Below are 20,178 nucleotides of genomic sequence, written 5' to 3'. Positions count from 1 at the left end.
CAAACCGGTGTTTTAGATAATCCACCTGCTTGTCACAAAGAATCTTTCCAACAGCCTTCCAGAGAATGTCAATAAAACCAAGATGTTTTGAGTAACCTGGTGCCAGACCTCTCAACCAATCGGGGACAAATTTCAACAGAATCAGGGACAAGTCGCGAATAAATCAGGAACAATCAGGGACACTTTTAAAATATTAGTGCTATTAACTTGAAACATTGACAGAATTAGAGCATATGAATGAATACACATTTTCTGAAGTAAAAGAAGTTTATAACTCTTAATTATTGTCATTATTCATTAAGTGTAATTCACCACCTTTCCTCCAAAAGTCACTAGATTTAGGAGGGATTAAGAGGGACAGAGCTAAATTTTGAGTCAAAATCAGGGACATCCCTGAAAATTAGAGACAGTTGAGAGGTACTGCCATCCTGGATACACTTTTGTGTAGTGGGAGTTGCTGCCACAACATCTTAAGGTAACAGTCAAGTTACTAAAAGGAGAAATGAATAAAAATGGCAACTTGGCTTAGAAAATGTAGCTTATCTGCACCTTCTATCTTACCTCATTAAGGACTTTTGAGATCAATCTTTACATCCTCCCTAGTTACTTTTCTGTCAGCCTTTCTGTCCACCAGCCATATCTTCTCTATCTTCCCACAATTGTTTTCTCCTTTGCTGACCCTGTGTAAATACAAAAGTGAGTAATTCATTAGTTAATCTGCAGTACTTCCAATGTTTCTTCCTTCCCTTCTAATAAATTAATCTGCTGATCCCGCCTATATTCTCCAATGCATCTGAAAACTTTATTTAGCCATCCCTAACATTACATGTTATCTCCTTCCATAGGCTTACTCTGGCCTGCAAGCTAAGTGTTGTCTTTTTTATTGCAGACTTGTAGGACATTTTCTCATCATGTGCCTGCAGCTATCCAAAAACACATGTTTTATGACTTGCCTCAGATAACCTGTCTTTCCTCTCTTTACTAAGGCAGGTTGCAACTTCTTTTGTATGGTCTTGTCACATCCCCATCTTCCCCCATGTACAATTTAGTACTCTTCCATGCTTTGTCCGTAATGCAGTATTGCACCTCCTCCATTGTTCTCTGCTCCTGCCACTCGTCTGTCAATACATTTGTGATGATTAACAGCCAGCTGTCCTACCTGTATTACATGGGGGAATTTAAAAAGAACATTTCAGATTAAAGTGCTACAGATGTACAGTCCTGTGCAAGAATGACATCTGCTCTATGTTATATGAGAGCTTGACTAAAGTTTATTTGGTTCACACCACAACCAATGAAGGGGCCAACTATATTAAAATTAATTTATCTGGGCTACTGGCACAAAGTTCCTTATGAGAGGATATCTACAGTTTCAAAGCCCTCCTTACCTGAAATACAGCCAAGCTGCTGAGTCTGTTACCAGTTAACAGCCTAGATTAAAATGTCAAAAATGCTGCTGCAAATTTATACTGAGAAAAAAATAATACTGAAATTGAAAATCCTGGTGAAAAAGTAAGCTCAAATAAGGATTTACTGCAAAAATTCCTAATCGGAAAGTAGTCATCAAATATGACAGTAACTAAAAAGGTCGGCACTAACACAATGTATTCAGTGATTCTTTCTGCAAAAAGCCTTCAGCATACTCTAGCGAGTAGCCTTACATATTTAATATATAGTATTACTCCAAATGGTAAAACATTTGGCTCAAAAAAGGCTTATTAAACCCAAAACTTTCAGAAATGACTGCAGGCTTCCAGCCATTTATATGTGTAGTCTTTTTTTGTTTTTTCAGCCTCAGCACAAGTTCTGGTTATATTACCAGTAAGCTTCATAGTGTTTTATTTCTATAATATTTTTGAAGGATGTTCTCAAGATCACAGCAGTTATAAAAATATCACTCAGTTTTTTTTTTTTTTTTTATCATTTGTGGGTTAATATTGAAAGCTGTCCAAATATGAAGTTTCTGCAGCTATTTTATCACTTTATCTGAAAACGTCATGTTACTTTAAAAGTTAGACAGCATAAATATTTATAAACTATGCCTCAGCACCTTCTCCAACCACAGAAAGTGGACATTTTGGCAGTTTAGAGCCTTAAAGAATCTCTGAAAGTGGTATATCAGGGTCTTACAAAAGTAAATGAGTCTGTTAAAGTTATCATTTAAGTAGCACTGCATCATCTAGTAAAGACCATAATGTGTTAAATCATTTCACACCAGTTTCTCTAAAATGCTTTCAAATAGCACCTGATTTCAGATGGTCTGTCTCTTTACTGCAACCTCTAGATATTTTACATTATCGATTACTACAACATGACAAGATGCTTTAAGAGAATAATAGTCTGATAGTGAATAGCGTAGACTTTTGATCTTGGTGTTTATGATTTCGGATCCTGACAGCTGCTTTAAATCACTGTGGAAGGGCAAGATGCCAGTTACAGCTAGTTTTGAATAAAAGTAAGCAAAATAGCATACCTTCAATGTACATAACAGAATTTTTTTTCATTCAGTCTAGTCTTACTGCCTTAAGCAAATAATAGCAAGTATTCCTGAGAACTTCTAGAGCACAATAACTAAAACAACCAAAATCAGCAAAAGACAACACTTCTGTGCATATGACTTTTAACATCAATATGCATTACTGCGGTGGTGGTGCTGCGGTAGCGTTGTCGCCTCACAGTAAGACGTTGTCCTGTTCGATTCTCAGCTAGAGCATCTTCTCTGTGGAGACATGCGTGAATGGGCGTAAGGTTGTGCGTCAGAGCTGGCAACTCGGCACGTAAAAATCTACTGCCAATCATTAGCGGACCGGAGTTCCGCTGTGGCGACCCCTAACCAGGAAAAGCTGAAAGACACAACAACATGCTTTTTGAAGCATCGGTGCAACCAGGCATATACCATATGCACCATGATGTCCACTTTTTGTTGTTGCGCATGTAACATTGTAGCTATAATGTTAGTCATATTAACTTGTATCCCCTAATTAAAAAATGTACATATTCCATAAAAATACAGATATATCTACCTGTCTGATCTGCAGCACACAACATGACAAAACCTCTTATCTTAGCTATAAAAAAAGTACCACCCTGTTTAAAAAAGTACTCTGTGTACCTTGGAAAACCAGTTATACCCTCAAAGTTAGTCTTCCCAAACCGCCATTCCTTCCTAACATTTGCTCCACTTTCAACCTGTCTCCACTTACCCCTATTGCCTTTCCTACATCCTTTCCTTTCAAAGTTCACTAAAGAGTTGCAGTATACTCACCATATTAAATTTCAATAAAGAGTTGCAGTATACTCATCATATTACAGTTCACTAAAGAGTTGCACCATGCTCACTGTATTAAAGTTCACTATAGAGTTGCACCATGCTCACCATATTAAAGTTCACTAAAGAGTTGCACCATGCTCACCATATTAAAGTTCACTATAGAGTTGCAGTATACTCACCATATTAAAGTACACTAAAAAGTTGCAGTATAATCACCACATTAAAGTTCACTATTGAGCTGCACCATGCTCACCATATTAAAGTTCACTAAAGAGTTGCACCATGCTCACCATATTCACTAAAGAGCTGTACCATGCTCACCATATTAAAGGTCACTAAAGAGTTGCACCATGCTCACCATATTAAAGTTCACTAAAGAGTTGCACCATGCTCACCATATTCACTAAAGAGCTGTACCATGCTCACCATATTAAAGTTCACTAAAGAGTTGCACCATGCTCACCATATTAAAGTTCACTAAAGAGTTGCAGTATACTCACCATATTAAAGTTCACTATAGAGTTGCACCATGCTCACCATATTAAAGTTCACTAAAGAGTTGCACCAAGCTCACCATATTAAAGTTCACTAAAGAGTTGCACCATGCTCACCATATTCACTAAAGAGCTGTACCATGCTCACCATATTAAAGTTCACTATAGAGTTGCACCATGCTCACCATATTAAAGTTCACTAAAGAGTTGCACCATGCTCACCATATTAAAGTTCACTAAAGAGTTGCAGTATACTGACTATAGTAAAGTGCACTAAAAAGTTGCAGTATACTCACCATATTAAAGTTTACTAAACAGTTGACCATGTTCATTATATCCATTCACCCAATTAAAACAATATTACCATGCTCTCTTACAACCGATATACCCAACCCCCAATATTCAAACCTATTTATATTCAGCTATCTTCCATTACCTGTATAAGGACCACGTGTCACTCATTTTCTTTTCTCTTTACCCACCCCTCAACCACATACATTATGTCCTTAGTATCCCTGTTTACTTATCTGTCATAAATGTTACCACTTTCCCCCTCTCCCTTCAATCTTTCCTGTATTCATAACAAACTGTAGAGTGCTTTCAGTCTCTCCGTCTGTATTATGCCATTAATAAGTACCCTACTTCTCATCATAAGTACCCTACTTCTCATCATGCACCTCACCTTCTAAAGGCCCCTCTTACTCTAAGTGCTTTCTTCCCTCCCCTCTTTTAAGTCAAAGCCTCACTCCACTCTTCTTCAGATTCACTCCCCTCTTCTCCTTCTTCACCTTTTTCCCAATCCTTAGCACCTCTCCTGGATCTTTACATCCTTCCCAGTCCATCATATTTCAACTCGGCTATGACTGATTGCACTATCTACTTTCCAGCATCCACACCCAAAAAACATTTCCAGTTATCTGAGATAAGCCCTTTTATCAATTCTGCCATTAGCATAGTTTCCAATCTCTCATTCTCCCCCCCCCAAAATAACATCAAATATACAGAACTGCCAGGGAAAACAGCAGCGGTTTCTTGTAAGTATCGCCACGAAAAGCCTTGCCATTCTCTCCACATCCACCACCTGTAATTCACCACATCTCTAGCATCTTAATTCTTCTACAAAGCTGGTGGTGAGTGTGACCTATGCATAAACGTTAATGACTCTTTTTAGGTTCTAATCTCCAGGTCTCCTCTCACTTATTTTCCTTCTCTCAATCAATACCCTTCCTCTTCTGTGCTTCCTTAAATACTCCATTGTCACTTTGAATCTTCCCAGTTAGAGCTTTCCATGCGTGTCTTCATTAGCCTATTTCCTATTCCTTCTGCCATCATTACCACATACTTTGTTTTATTCATGCCTTTAACCTTCTTTGGTCCATTACTTCCTGTCTTCCATCTTGCCTTTACACTGTCATACTGTACTATTCCTCAATGGAATTGCAAGCAGTTGTCTTATATCCTCAGACCCCCTGAATGTCTCTCACTTTTTCATGTATTTTGTAAAAAAATGTTTTTTGCAGTGGAAATTTGTAACGACAGCACAATTATTCCAGAAGAATGCTTCTGTACAAAGTTACAAAGAAACATTTGTGACATTAAATGCTGACACATGACTATGGCAATTATTATTAATCTGAGGCAAAATGTTCTGAACATTCATCATAAGGGTCTGCATCATGAATTCTGAAGTTCGGCTAAATAATTCAATTAGCAAAAATGGTTTCACTGATTTATATATTCATGGAGTTATCATGCATTTTGTCAAATGTTGCTTTGTTTGACAAGTGTAAGGGATGGCTGACATTGTCGAATGTCCAATATCTCAAAGTGCCATTTCTTCAAAACTGGTGAGTGGGAATTGGGAGGGGGTTACAGCGTGTATGTGTGTGTTTGGGTGTTAAGGTTAGGGTAAGGGTTAGGTAAGGGTAAAGGTGTGTCTGTGTGTGTTTTGCATGCGAGTGTATGTATATATTGGATTAGGGTTGGGGGTCAGGTAAGGGGTTAGATCCTATATTTCTAGTGTGTATTATTGCATGTTTGTCTGTATGAATGTGTCTTGTGTAGTGGCAGTGTTATCGGAAGTTTTTTTTAAAGTACAGTGTGGAGTAAGGGTTGAGGCACTGGCAGGGTTAGGGTTAGCACACATTACTGATCCCCTGAATCACCTCAGTGATGTGTGCAAACTCTAACCCCCATAATGCACCTTAGAAAGAATCTTCCCATAACACTGCCACTATTCAGACTAATTGGAGGCTAGTGTTATGGGGGTTGTTTAAGTAATTGACATCATGTATCTTCAACCTTATTTTGCCTTTTTTGTTTTGTTTGACATAAGTAACTTCGATTATACATAACTAAATCATTTAGGTATTTACGTATTATCGCAACCAGATCTTTGCGGTTGCGAAATTGGCACAGTTGTATTGAGAGGACTGCATCTCATTCTTAAAATGGGTGTTCAAAGTATACATTTCTTTCAGAGCGCAGTGGTCATGCACCAGGAGCAGGAGCAAGCATCAAATTCCTTGTCCTGTTTTGCACGTAGTACAGATAAGAACATGGCTTCCATCATACGAAGGAATGTACAATTGTAACAGTAAAGCAGTGACCGTTAGGACAGTTATTAGACAGTAAGTGAACACAGACAAGGTCTTATTTTTAAGGTATCTAGTTTCCCTAATGTGTAAATTACCCATTAACGGAAGCATTGAAATAACAAAGTATGTGTGACTCATGCTTTTGCATTGTGAAGGTGACAGGGTCCGAGGTTGAGACATTCGAGTTGAGCAGTCATGGCCATTTCTTCTTTACTGCTCTGTTAATGTCGACAGCTTATTCCCTGGTTGTGTTCAATGACACATCTTCCCAGGAGGAAAGAACTATGCTTTTTTACATAAAATACAAGTAGGACACAAACACATCTGTTTTTTTTTTTTTTTTTTTTTTTTTTTTGACACGAGAAACGAGCGTGCAGCACCCGGTCTTGAAATAACAGTAGTGGTTGTGATAACAGCAGTGATGCATCCGTGCAAGGGACCAAAATAATTTGTTATTTTTAAATAAAACTAAAGGCAACACATATTTCTGGGACATGCACACACTATCCAATGCACTTTGACTACATTTGCTGACACAATAAACTAGCTTGAAGCAGCCGCTGTTCAACTGACAGATCTGGTTGCGATAATACGTAAGTACCACCATTTATAGCTAATCCAAAGCTACTGATTCTTATGACCACTTCTACCTTGCCAGTACCCTTCCTACGGTTGCACTTCCTTTCAACAGGCAGGCCATACCAGTCAATGGCAGAGTAAATTTGTGAATACAATCCAGACATCAAGGCTTTCTTTAAATGAAGATAGTGAGTCACACTGCTTAACATGCAGGGGATGTTTATACCAGAGGCTTGGGAAGCACTGTGTTATAAACCAGTCCCTCCATTGTGTATTACTTATCTGAGGGGCAAGATTTAGGTCCCTGGTTCTTGTACTGGTTGAGCCATTGGAAGATACAGAAGGTCCAGGACAACTGAGTCTGTAACGGTGTGTAAGCAAGACAGAGATCTCCTCTCAAAGGTCTAGGACACTGACTAAAGGAATAGAGTTTCTAGTGTTTTGATAGTTCAGGAACTTTAGGCCTGTCACCATTTTGGTTAAGAGTCTTTGGAGTCTTTCTAATTGCTTCATATGCAGTGCTATGCAAATGTATCACTTCAAATGAAACTCTGTAATGACAATAGCAAAATCTAAAGAGATGAGCAGCCCTTAATACAGTGTTGAATATCAGGACTCAATCCTAAAAAATTAAAATGTAATTGTTCAGAGCTTTACTTACTACTTTCCCCAACAATGTATTTACTTATTTACAATTTGGTAACCAAGTAGATGGACTGGTCCCATGGACCTTTTTCAGCACCAACCCAGGCTTGCAGGCAATAAACAATGCGAGTAAACTTAAGTTATAAACTTCAAATTTTATAAGAGTGTTAAGTTTACACAGTTACAAAACTTCAGAAAGTCTATGCAGTTATCATACAGCTTTTATACAGTAAAATGTTTTGCAGTTCCTCAGACCTCACTGTTACTGGCCCGGCCCCCAGTACCCAACATCCATGACAGGTATACCACCTGCTCTCCACCCCCCCCCCCCGACTTACTCCACTTTTGCTGGGGCCAATCATGGATCCTGTGGATGTCCTATGGGCTCGGCTTGTCTGTGTTTCTGTCCAGGGGGAGATTTTTTTTTATGACCTACCCACTTCCCTTTTCCCACCCATCACACTCATTGTTTACATCCAAAGGCAATGCCCCTCTTTATACCACACCCCTCTTAAGAAGCGTATCAACAAATGTCCTCCCACCTGGGATGGGCATGCCCATTCCTTTCTGATGCTCTGTAAGTCGCTCAAGCCACTAGTCAAACCTCAGTCATCTGAGCCATAGGTAGGGCTTTATTCCTCTATGCCACAAGTGTGCCTAATGTTATGCAGTTCTTATATATTTCTAATAAGGTAGCAGGTTTATATTAGGTTTTATTAGTTTACATGTTACAATACAGTTTGTATACATGAAATTACTTCTTAAAGATTTAAAACTGAATTTTCTTGAATAAATTCAAAAGGAAGTGAGAAAAAAAAATACAGATTTACAGATACAGCCAGGAGACTAAGAGAACACAAGAGGGAGTTAAATGGCAAAAGAAAACAGATGAGAAACTGTAAGCATTTTTAGAATGTTCAGCTTTTTAAAGAGTTTATCTATTATTCATAAAACATTTGCAACCAACTTCTTAGACTAGGTGCTTAGAAAGGGACATCTTAAACTTGATTAGAGTATCTTGATGCCTTGTTTCAGCTGACAGTTTATTGTAGTGAGCTGGGCCTGTTCTTGAGAAGGCTTTTTTATCAATGGCTATTTTAAATGGGGGATGGTTGAGTGATATTAAGTTCTTCTGGTAAATCCTTAGGACACAGGACTGTTCCCTGATTGGGAGTTTTCTTTTCAGATAGGGTCAGTAGTTGTCAGAATTTTATACAGTAAGGTGCATAGAAAATAAAGTGGGTGGTCAGTTTAGGTCATTTAGAAGGTTGCACTGGTGTATGTGGTTATCAGCAAGTAGGGCAAATATGACACTTTTATGGTCAGTGACTTGTAGTCTTTGAGTGTTATAAGCAGAGTGCAAAGAGAGTGCAGGAAGACAACAGTCTAATTTATGGAGAAAGACATTCTTGGCCAATGTTCTGCATGTAGTAGGAGATAGTAGATGTGACATCCTATAACATTGTTTTAGTTGTGAGAGGACTTGATATTATCAGTGCAGGTTGTAAAGCTTAATATAGGGTCAATGGTTAGGCCTAAGTATTTGCACTCAGATACAAAAGGAGTACAATGGCTGTTACTGGCTGAGACGGCACCTCTCAACTGTACAGATTTTTGCAGAATGTCCAGATTTTGGCCTCATATTTTGGTCGTTTTTTCATAAAATTGTGTTTTTTTGACAAATTAGTGACACATCATGAAAGACTGAAATTAGAAAATAATGACAGACGAGTTTCAGACTTCATATCCTTCAGAAAAATTCATGCTAATGCAAACGCTGTTATTCCATCAACTTTCTAAGTTTGTAAGAGCTATATTTAAAAATTGTCCCTATTTTTCGGCCTTTGTCCCACTTTTATGTTGGTGTCCATGTTTATGGACTCTGGTGGCCATGCCTGAAAGGAGGGAATATACAGTCCAAAAAAGTACTTAACCAATAAAACCAAGCAGAGATGTACACAACATTAACTACACACCTGCTGGAGCTGGTATTCTGAATGTCATGATGATAACTTTGACAACTGATGTGACACTACGTTTTGGTGAAGAACATGACTAAGGATACCACTGTGCACTTGACCTTTTAACCTTAGACCCAAAACATCTGTGTGCTGCAGATGACACATTCTGTGCTAAGAACTTTAACAATCGCACAATGGCTCAGGGGTACAGTTACAGTAATTAACTCTTTCTCCTTCAGCTAAACATTCAATGCAGGTTTTCCTTGGGAATGGACTCACAGTATACCTGTTCTCCCAAACAAGTGGCAAATAATTCAGCCCCGATATCATGTTGAGCAAACTGCCCAGATCTGTTCTTTTTCAACCCAGAAATATTTATATGATATAATAGCACAGATCAGCTGCATAAAGCTTCCTCTATTTTTCTCTTTTTTTGGCCACAAAAATTGGCTTAAATTATGTCATACAATTGAAAATTTGAAGGATAAAGGAAAACCGAAAAAAAAAAGAATAAATTTGATTTCAAGTTCATTGGCACAGAAAAACTAGGACTGTGAGGTCCCAAACCCACAAGCAGATGTTGTGGTTAGCAATTTATAGAACTCTCATTACTGAAAACAGGCTCTGTCTTTTGCTTTCAGAATTAAACAAACGCAGGTTTATTAAAAACAAATACATATGCAAGCTGGCTGGGGACTAGGGAGGGCATGCTCCTTTACTCGGCTTCATAACTGATTTTTGTCATGAATAAAACACAGGTGGCTTGATTGGATGAATAAGAGGAAAAACATATCCATTGTGCAGGCTACTACCACAGTCTGGTTCCTGCCAAGCCTGATCGGTATGACTACGGCAAACGTTTTTGCAACTGTAAGAAAACTGGAACACTGCTACAAGTGAATAAAACAAAAAAAGTACCTGTTAAGATTGGCTACACTGTAGCAAAAAGCAGTGAATGCAGATACAACATAAGCCAAATTCCTTACAGAAAGATGTGCCTCACAGAGTTATAACTCCATTATGCGAGTTATGTTATGTGGGCCAGTAGCAATAATGACCCTTTTTCTGCAAACTCAGCATTATAGCTGGAGGCTGTCTGTCCCCATTTAAAATTGAGGTTTCAAGATCAGATCCAAGAAGTCTGCATTTTAACCAAAAGCTTGGTAACCACTTTTTGACCACAACAACCTGGAAAGCACTGAACTCTGCAGACGTTTACGCAACTGACATACAATTCTGCTATTCCATCAGCTTCAAACCTCACAGCTGAGAACACTGTGTGATGATATAAAATCACTGAAATAATTTGTTTCAGCAACTGAAACCTAGGCTTAGCTTAATGTGCAGATGTAGAATATGTGGTCTTTCCCATAAACAGTCTCTTTCTGTACAGAAGATGTCTCCTGAGATGTAGAAATATGTTTCACTAATGTGTCAGGTTACAGTAGAAACTGCAACACATTTTTAGACTGCCCAGGTGAGGTGCAGGGGTTGTACCTGTCTCACAAAAGAGTAAGATTAGTACAAGTTGTAGATTAGTACAGCAAGCTGTCTTTCCTGTTTACAAAACTCCTATTAAGCCCTACGTGAAGCATGGCACACGATTTTATGCCTAGTGGCAAAGGTAAGGGTCATGAGGATGACCAAACACTGTTTTAGTGGAACTGTCCTCTCCTATGAATAAAGATATGACTTTCTAATTAGCACATTTAATTTAATGATTTTGAGTATTTAAAGTTCTAATAGTGCTACTTGGAAATTATTTGTTAGTATATTTTCATTGTTTACCAGTTTAATTTTTTCTGACTCATTCTAAGATCTAAAGCACAAAACCAAATGAAAAAGTGGCACAAGCAGAGCAGGAGAATCCACAATATATGCCCAGACAGCCATGATTACAGGATGTATTTTATTAATCCACAAAAGGCACGTAAAATCCACACAAAAAATGAAACAAGCTTTCGTCCCTCTCAAGTCAAGGACTTCTTCAGAATAAAATCATTGCTACTACTTTCTGGTTTAAATAGCACAGTGTATGTAAAAACACGCCTCCCCCCTCCCCATGTAATTACCAATCATAAGACTTCATTCCTAATCAAATATTAATAAGAATGTTTAGAAATACATAAAAATATACATAAAAAATACATACAATGGATAAATTGCCTTATTGGTTTACTAAACTCATCTCTGTATAGCTTTCAGTTTAAGGAAACATGCAAAGGAAAAACAGTCATTTAGCCTTGGCTACTGTAGAGCGTTCATTTTTAACTGTCAAAGACAGAAACCATCCATGCGGCCCTAACAAACTGGCCCTTGACTACTGCTTTCTTTTGTTTAAAAGGATGAGAGCTATTAAAATGTAAAAAACTATTAGAATATGTTGATATCCGGAAAATTTCTGATTTAAATACCTTATAGACTTTGTCCTCTATTAATCTCACATCAAAATATGAAATTTCATCGAAACCAACATTATGAGTGAATTTTAAAAAAGCAGTTGAATCATTGACATATTCAATAAATTCAGGTATGGTTTCACTAGGACCATCCCATAAAATAAAAATGTCATCCCAGAATCCCATGTAACATTTACAGTAAGAAAAATAGGGTGAGTTAAATAAAAACTTTTTTTCCCATTGTAACATTACTATGTTGGCGTATGTTTCTCCACAAGCTGAGCCCATTGAGACACCTTTAATTTACAAAAAGTATTCTTTATCAAACAAAATAAAATTACTGTGCAACACAACACTTAATAGGTGTTCAAAAGTGTTTATAGTGTTGTGAGGCACTCCTTTCTCTAAGAGGTATTCACAGAACCACTCCAGTCCTGTCATATGTGGTATGAGAATATAGAGGTCTTTCACATCGATCATGATGAAGGACCCATTTTCACTATAGTTTAATGAATTTATTCTTGTTAAAAAGTCCCATGAATCCTTACACAAGCAATTTTCCTCTGAAAGGAAGCTCTTAAGTTTGATATCTAAAAACTTTGCTATTGGCTGTGTAATTGAACCTTGAACCACAGGCGTCTACAACAGATCTCATGGGGGGGGGGGGGTATTTAGATCTTTGTGTATTTTTGGTAAGCCAAACATAGTGGGACTCTTGGGGTGGGATACTGTCATATAATTTAGTTCATCTATAGAAATACTACCTTCTATACAAAGATCATTTATCTCATTTTTTATTTTTCTAAGTGCACCATTAAATTCATTTAATGAAACTTTATTATATGAATTACTATTAGTATATTTTTCATTTTTGTATTATACAATTCAATATCCAGGATTACAATCCCTCCCCCTTTATCTGCTTTCATAGTCCTAATCAACTTATTAAGCTGTAATGTTCTCAAATTCTTACTTTCGTCCTTAGATAAATTGTGTGAGTTATACCTGGAAGCATTCTTTTCTAAGTTACGGAAATCAATCTCACAGAGATTTTCAAATAACTGTAAGGAAGGGTATATAGGTGGAAACAAATAGAGGATTTCTTGTATATTCAACATTATGGAGCAACATATTAAGATTTAGCTTCCTGACATATAACTTTAAATCTACAACTGTCTTACTCACATTCAATTGTTGTCCAGGAACAAAAGAAAGACCCTTAGCAAAAATGTCACATAGTTGCTAATCAACAGACACATTGGAAAAATTTAATATTTTAAAGTCTTTACTAGAATTCTCATGAATAGTAGGATAAGGTCTAGGATTAGGCCGTTGGTTCACTTCCATCCACGGTTGTTCCCTCTGTAATTCTCTCTCATGTTCCCTCTCCGGTGATTGTAGTTACCCCATTTTTGTGGATTCTGTGCGCCTTTTGTGGCTTAATAAAATACATTGTGTAATCACGGCTGTCTGGGCATATATTGTGGATTCTCCTGCTCTCCTTGTGCCACTTTTTTCATTCTAAGATCTGTCATGCTAGTGGAAGTAGCTGAAACATAACAGTATAAAGTCAAACAAAGCCTGTGATGTGACAGATAGAAGCTATGGGGTGAAGACAGATACCACTGAGTGAAACAGTGAAAGTTCTGGTGATATTGTAGTTTACTGGCTCAGCCTCAGTTACGCGCAGGAGCGGGCATGACATGGATGATCGATGAGCACACCTGCATATGAATTGAGGCATGATTGGCATGTCATTCATATTAACCAGTGACATCATGCATACAATGAATGTGTTAACCATGGCTCTGACTCCGGAAAGCCTTTAAAAGAAATGTTATGCAGCATAATCACCTCACCTACAATACTTTATTATTATCTCACAATCACACAACATATAATTTATAGTCCTAAACAGAGAGCACAGAATTTGATAACACTGTCTGTACGCAAGCAACAAAACTATACGCTAGGAAACAGTGAATCACGGGGTCTGCAAAGCCACCTCTGCTGTAATGCAGATTCCCAACACAGCTTTACCTGACAAGCTCTGTTTTATTTACAATAATCATAGCTCATTGAAATTACGCAAGAAAGGTAACTAACATGAAATAGGTACAATCTACACCCAATCACACTCTTTGGGAACACCACCCTAGTGCATACCCTGCAGAGTTTGGAACCAAGTCTAGCTTCCTCACTCGAATCTGAGCCACCACAGACAGCAGTGCAGATGTCCTTTGACACCGTCTAGCTACTAACTATAGAAAACAGGGGTTTTGGTGCAAGCATGGACCATTAGCACTAAGCAAGAAATGTACTTACACTGCCACATCCAGTGCATACGTGGACTTTGGGAGTAACATGTTTAGCATCCTAAACTTTGTATTACCCTTAAGCAGCCAAGAAAAAAAATGTACAACCCACCCCCAGCCTTCTTATCCGGCCACATTGACCATTATGATGAATTCAGGGTCCGCAATCGATCAAACAGAGAATGTAAGCTTTAGCATGTTATGATAGATCTCCTGCACAATAGACACTGCAATGGGCAGATCACACTTAACAGATAAAAACGACTCTAAATTACACTTTAACTGTTGACACTTGCAAGCTGCTGCAACACACACAGAAAGGGCAATACTTCCAAAGGATTTAAAGCAACTCACTGTATATGTGCAAAAAGCAAACAAAAAATTACTATAATAGCCTGTGTTCCTTAAACAGGATGCACGGGGACATCTTCCATATAATATACACTTTCTGGTGACAGTATACAATAAACTCATTCATTGCAATATATAATACATATTCATTAAGGTTGCAGGCAGTATGCTTGAATATTCAATATTTTACAGTGACATAAAACGCCTCGGGCGGGGTTTGGGCAGTGCTTGTTACTGCGCATCTGGTGAGCCAGTAAACTACAATATTGCCAAAGTTCTGATTGTAATTTTAAAAGGGCATGTATTATACAAGCACACAAACACACACACATACATATATACATATATTTTATTAATTTTATGTTTACTTTTATTCATTCCACTTTTAAACCAGCATTTTGAAAACAGGTTAGAGTTTTTTTTATTCATTGGAATCCCATCTCTCCTTGACAACAATGAAACAATACATGATTTTACATGTTTGGGCTTACAGAATGCTTGACCTGTACATCACCAATCTGACTGAAGAACGGACATTCTCCAGCAAGGTGTGAATGTACAGGTAATGAGCACCAAAAAACATAACAAGCTGCTGTGAAGCTTGGATTGTAAGGAAGCTAACAACCACCATTATTTTATACTCGCTAAGCAGCACTTTTGCTGTTCAGTGAGTGCAAAATTAAAACAAATGGATAATTAAAAAAATAGAAAAGTGTGTGTGTATAGGTGTGTTTATGTTTCAGTCTGCATATAAGGGTGCTTGTGTGCAAAAAAGCAGAAGTGTGTGTGTGTGTGTGTGTGTGTGTGTGTGTGTGTGTGTGTGTGTGTGTGTGTGTGTGTGTGTGAGAGAGAGAGAGAGAGAGAGAGAGAGACAGAGGGAGCAATTGAGCAGTTGATGCAAGTAATTTAAATTAAGAAGTAAAGAGGTATACATACTTCTCAACCTTCCGGATAAAGATTAAAACAATGGGTTGACAAAAGCTCAAAAATAGGGACAGAATTTAATTAATGCTATTATAAAATTAGAAAGCTCCTATAATAACAGGATTTATGTTAATATGCATTTTCTAAAGGATATGAACTCCTCTCACCTGTCTCTGATTTTCAGGGACACCCCTGATTTTGACTCAAATTTTAGCTATGCCTCTCTTAATTCCTCCTAAAAAGGTGACTTTTGGAGAAAAGGTAGTTAAATACATTTCGTAAACTATAACAATAAAAAGAGTCATTGACTTTTTTTTACATCAGAAAATGTATATTAGTTCACATTCTCTTATTTTGTCAATGTTTCATGTTAACAGTACTAATATTTTAAAAGTGTCCCTGATTACTTCTGGATTTGTCCCTAATTCTGTTGAGATTTTAACCTGATAAGCTGAGAGCTATGACAATGTATGAAACTCAAATGTAACGCATTATTTAATGACTTCAACTTTGCCAGCAAACCATAAATTTTATGAGGAACACAAAAAAAAGAGGTAACAAATCTGAACATACTGTGAAAATTTGGACAGTTGTGAGGTATGGAGGTATGAAACTTCTAATGGTTGGCAATATTAACTTACTGTAATTGTATGTTTTTTGAAGGTTCTTCTGAATGTGTGTTTGTGTGTGACACAAAGTGTGGGTAGACATTATATAATTAGCAAACTTACATTTTGGATATAAAATACTTCAACCAACAACAGTTACATATACTAAAGCAACTTTGAAACATTAAATGGTCGAACTATTTTACGTCAAAAATTATAAAATAGATCCAGTAATGAAAAAAAAAACGCAAATACAAAAAAAATTAACAGACCATTCTCTAAATGCAATAATACCCTCCAGGGCATGTGTTACTGTGTAAACAATGCCCTTGAGGCCCTGCACTGCAGAACACCCTGCGGGCATTATTTATATAGTAACACACACTCTGTCAGGCATTACTGCTTGCATATCATTTACTTCTGCCAAGTACAAGTAGAATTATGGGAAAGCCCTAACATGTATGTGCAATTTGTGACATGGCATGAGAAAGACCTGCTTTGATAGCTTTAGTGGCAAGAGAAAAATGTTTTGCATTAGGCAAATCTGTCTTATATTGAGCAAGATTTTTCCAGATATAATCTTAATGCTAAGATTACAATTTAATGAATTATATAATAGGGTCCTTAAAGGTCTTGTCAGTTACAATCCATTGTGACTGACACTGATGTGCCTAATTGTTTGTACAAGCTCAACAAATATACATATATTTATCACTGTTAGTATAAACACAAAACTGTAATTTCTTTTTATTTGTTAAACTATGTACATCTGTAATACTGTAATGTACTAGAGTGCCCAGATGTAGCAGAAAACGGTCTGTTGACCAGGCCAGTTACCTAATTAACCAACACACATAAGTAAATAAAGAAAAAAAGTAAAGGAAAATAATCTGTAAAGTGAATTCTTCAGCAACCTTGCAGGTGTTTCTTCCCACCAGAGGGCAGAAGTTTACAAACTCACAATTGGTAATGGACATTGTTAAAGGAGTACCCTACAGACTAGCCTGCATTATGTAGGAGCTTAACTATTTGATCTATACTCATGGCTCAGTCCTTATTGATAATGGTGAATCGGGTGGAAAGAGAAGTTTGCCAATGGTGTGAGGTAAGTGTGTGTGTGTGTGTGTGTGTGTGTGTGTGTGTGTGTGTGTGTGTGTGTGTGTGTATATATATATATATATATATATATATATATATATATATATATATGTATGTATATACGTGGGTCCCCTTCAGTAGATCGAACATATAACAAGTTCGAACCTCATATGGCCGAGACCATATATTCGAACTTGTAAATGTTTGATCAGACTGAATGGAGATCTCCTTACAGTGCGGAATGGGAACATTTCCCTTTTCTGCAATGTATTGCGATCTCAGAGTTGGTATATTTAAGTAAGTGGGGGTGTGGGGGGTGCAGTGGGACATAGCCCCCCTGCTACAGACATTTAATTTTGTTTTTTTGTTGTTTTCTCTTTTTTTACTTAAGTGTTCGAATTATTACAAGTTCGAACATATTGTCTCGGCCATATGTGGTTCGAACTTGTAATATGTTTGATCTACTGAAGTAGATCCATATATATATATATATATATATATATATATATATATATATATATATATATATGGGTTACCTTCATTTCCCAAACAGCTCATTTGACTGAAACTAATTTCCTCTAAAACTCACTTCCTTGACAAGTAGTACTTGCAGTGCACTGTAAGGCAAGTAAAAGGATATGTCCTTTTTTCCACTGTAGTGTGACCCTGGAGTTAGTATATATAGTTATGGGGTGTGGGGGGCACAGCTCCCCATCTAGTTTGGTTTTACTGAACAATATAAAACAAAAAGCAGAGAATATAAAATCAAACTAGGTGGGGGGGTTGTGCCCCCCACACCCCCCAATATATATCTATATCTATATACTAACTCCAGGGTCGTACTACAGTGGGGAAAAAGACATATCCCTTTTACTTGCCTTACAGTGCACTACAAGTACTACTTGTCAAGGAAATGAGTTTCAGCCAAATAAGCTGCCGGGGAAATGAACGTAACCCATATATACATATATATGTGTATTGATATATATATATATATATATATATATATATATATATATATATATATATATATATATATATGGGTCTACCTGAAAACACCAACACGCAAAAACATAGACAACGAGATAACCAACACCACAAAACCGAAAGTTCAAAAACACGAAACTTCACATGCCCGACAAACCACAATCCCGACAATCAACAAAACAAAACAAATACCTTTTCCGTAAAACACACACAACACAAGCACACCGAAAACCTTACAGACCTACATTAAACCTTACATACACAACTATCTATGCACTAGCCTTAACCCAAACCCTAACCCTAAGGTCCGTCACTATCGCACACTCACCTAATCCGCGCCCTAACCCTAACTCACTTAACTCACCCTTAACCCTAAAGTCTGTCACTATCGCACACTCACCTTACCCGCACTCTAACCCTAACTCACTTAACCCACCCCTAACCTTAAAGTCTGTCAGTATCGCACACTTACCTTACCCGCACCCTGACCCTAACGTCTGTCACTATCACATACTTACCTTAACATGTCGGTGTTCTCAGCGTCGGGATTTTCAATCGTCTGTCATCTCCGTTGTCGATCTCCCAGAGTCGGTTATCTCGTTGTCAGCGTTCAGTGTTTTCAGGTAGACCCATATATATATATATATATATATATGTATATATATATATATATATATGTATATATATATATATATATATGTATATATATATATATATATATATATATATATGCATTTTTTATTGTTACTGGCTGAGAGCTGGTTAGTCCTCAGCTGTGCCTGAATTTGCAGAACATGCCTATTTTACCACATACAATAACAAGCATTTCAATTTCAGACTCCACAAGCCTTCAGAAAATGCATGCTAATGCAAAACCTGATCTACCAATTTTCCAAGTTTATAAGAATAATATTTAAAATATGGCCCTTATTTTGCCCCCTTCAATTATTTTTGACATTGTCCAGATTTCTTATGCTAAGAGATTAACAGGCATGTCCCTCGTATATTTTTTTTATCCTGGTAAACAACTGAGATTTACAGCCAGTCAAAAATGCTATCCATTACAGTTGTGTGGTTGTATTCAGAAAGTATTTGTCAATGTAAAATCTGTTCTGCATAAAATGGTATACTGTCTTTGGTAGAATATGACTAATGTTTTGACTTTTGCTCATTATTCTGAGTTTACAGGCTTACTGTGATTTGTGTAAGGTGAACCTAGAATACTTCAATGTATACCTACTACTTCCATGGAATAAAGATTGAATACAGTTCATGGATATTATGTTGTTGTTGTTGTTGTGTCTTTTGGCTTTTCCCGGTTAGGGGTCGCCACAGCGGAACTCCGGTCCGCTAATGATTGGCAGTAGATTTTTACGTGCTGAGTTGCCAGCCCTGACGCACAACCTTCAACGAAGGTACGCCCATTCATGCATGTCTCCACACAGAAGATGCTTTAGCTGAGAATCGAACAGGACAACATCTTACTGTGAGGCGACAACGCTACCGCAGCACCACCACCGCAGTTAGTTCATGGATATTATGATTAATTATAACTACTGGATGGAGGTGGGAGCTGTCTGTAGGAGGTAACTGATCATCTTGTTTACTTGGTTAAAAGAATCACTGTCTGGCCTTACTGGACTATTGTGCATTTGCAAGATTACTGTCATTTATGTGAATCTTTTATGTGAAGCAGCTTGTAATACTTTAATGTATGGCTACTGTTTCCATGGAACAAAGCTGAAATACAAGGCATAACTTACTTTAAACATCCCACACCATGAGAGAGGCTCTGAATGACTGATGGTGAAAGAGGAATGCCCATATGCAGCAAGGGGACTGTGGTCCTCACCAGTAGCACCTCCACCATGTATACAATGTCACTAATACACTTGTTTAAAGCATTATGGTCCTGTGATGGGAGGAGTAGGGGTGACAGCAGCCACCTG

The 20,178-nt window shown here is 37.4% G+C and overlaps 1 protein-coding gene across 5 annotated transcripts in view; it reads right to left on the bottom strand.

The window, feature by feature from the left end:
• DENND2A (DENN domain containing 2A) overlaps positions 1-20,178 on the bottom strand; it is a 2,268,767-nt gene that overhangs the window by 1,664,424 nt on the left and 584,165 nt on the right. For 2 of the 5 annotated variants that reach the window (XM_044088248.1, XM_044088247.1), the window contains one exon: positions 562-680. The exons of the other annotated variants lie outside the window; for them this stretch is intronic. In XM_044088248.1, coding sequence (XP_043944183.1) covers positions 562-566 — 5 coding nt within the window. In that variant the 5' untranslated portion in view covers positions 567-680. The remainder of the gene's footprint in view (positions 1-561; positions 681-20,178) is intronic. 5 annotated transcript variants of the gene reach the window in all.

This window comes from Protopterus annectens, chromosome 11.part0 (assembly GCF_019279795.1).
Source record: "Protopterus annectens isolate FY-2018-M chromosome 11.part0, PAN1.0, whole genome shotgun sequence".
Taxonomy (NCBI): Eukaryota; Metazoa; Chordata; order Ceratodontiformes; family Protopteridae; genus Protopterus; species Protopterus annectens.
Note: the sequence above shows the minus strand (reverse complement) of the source record. Positions and strands in the feature narration are given on the sequence as shown.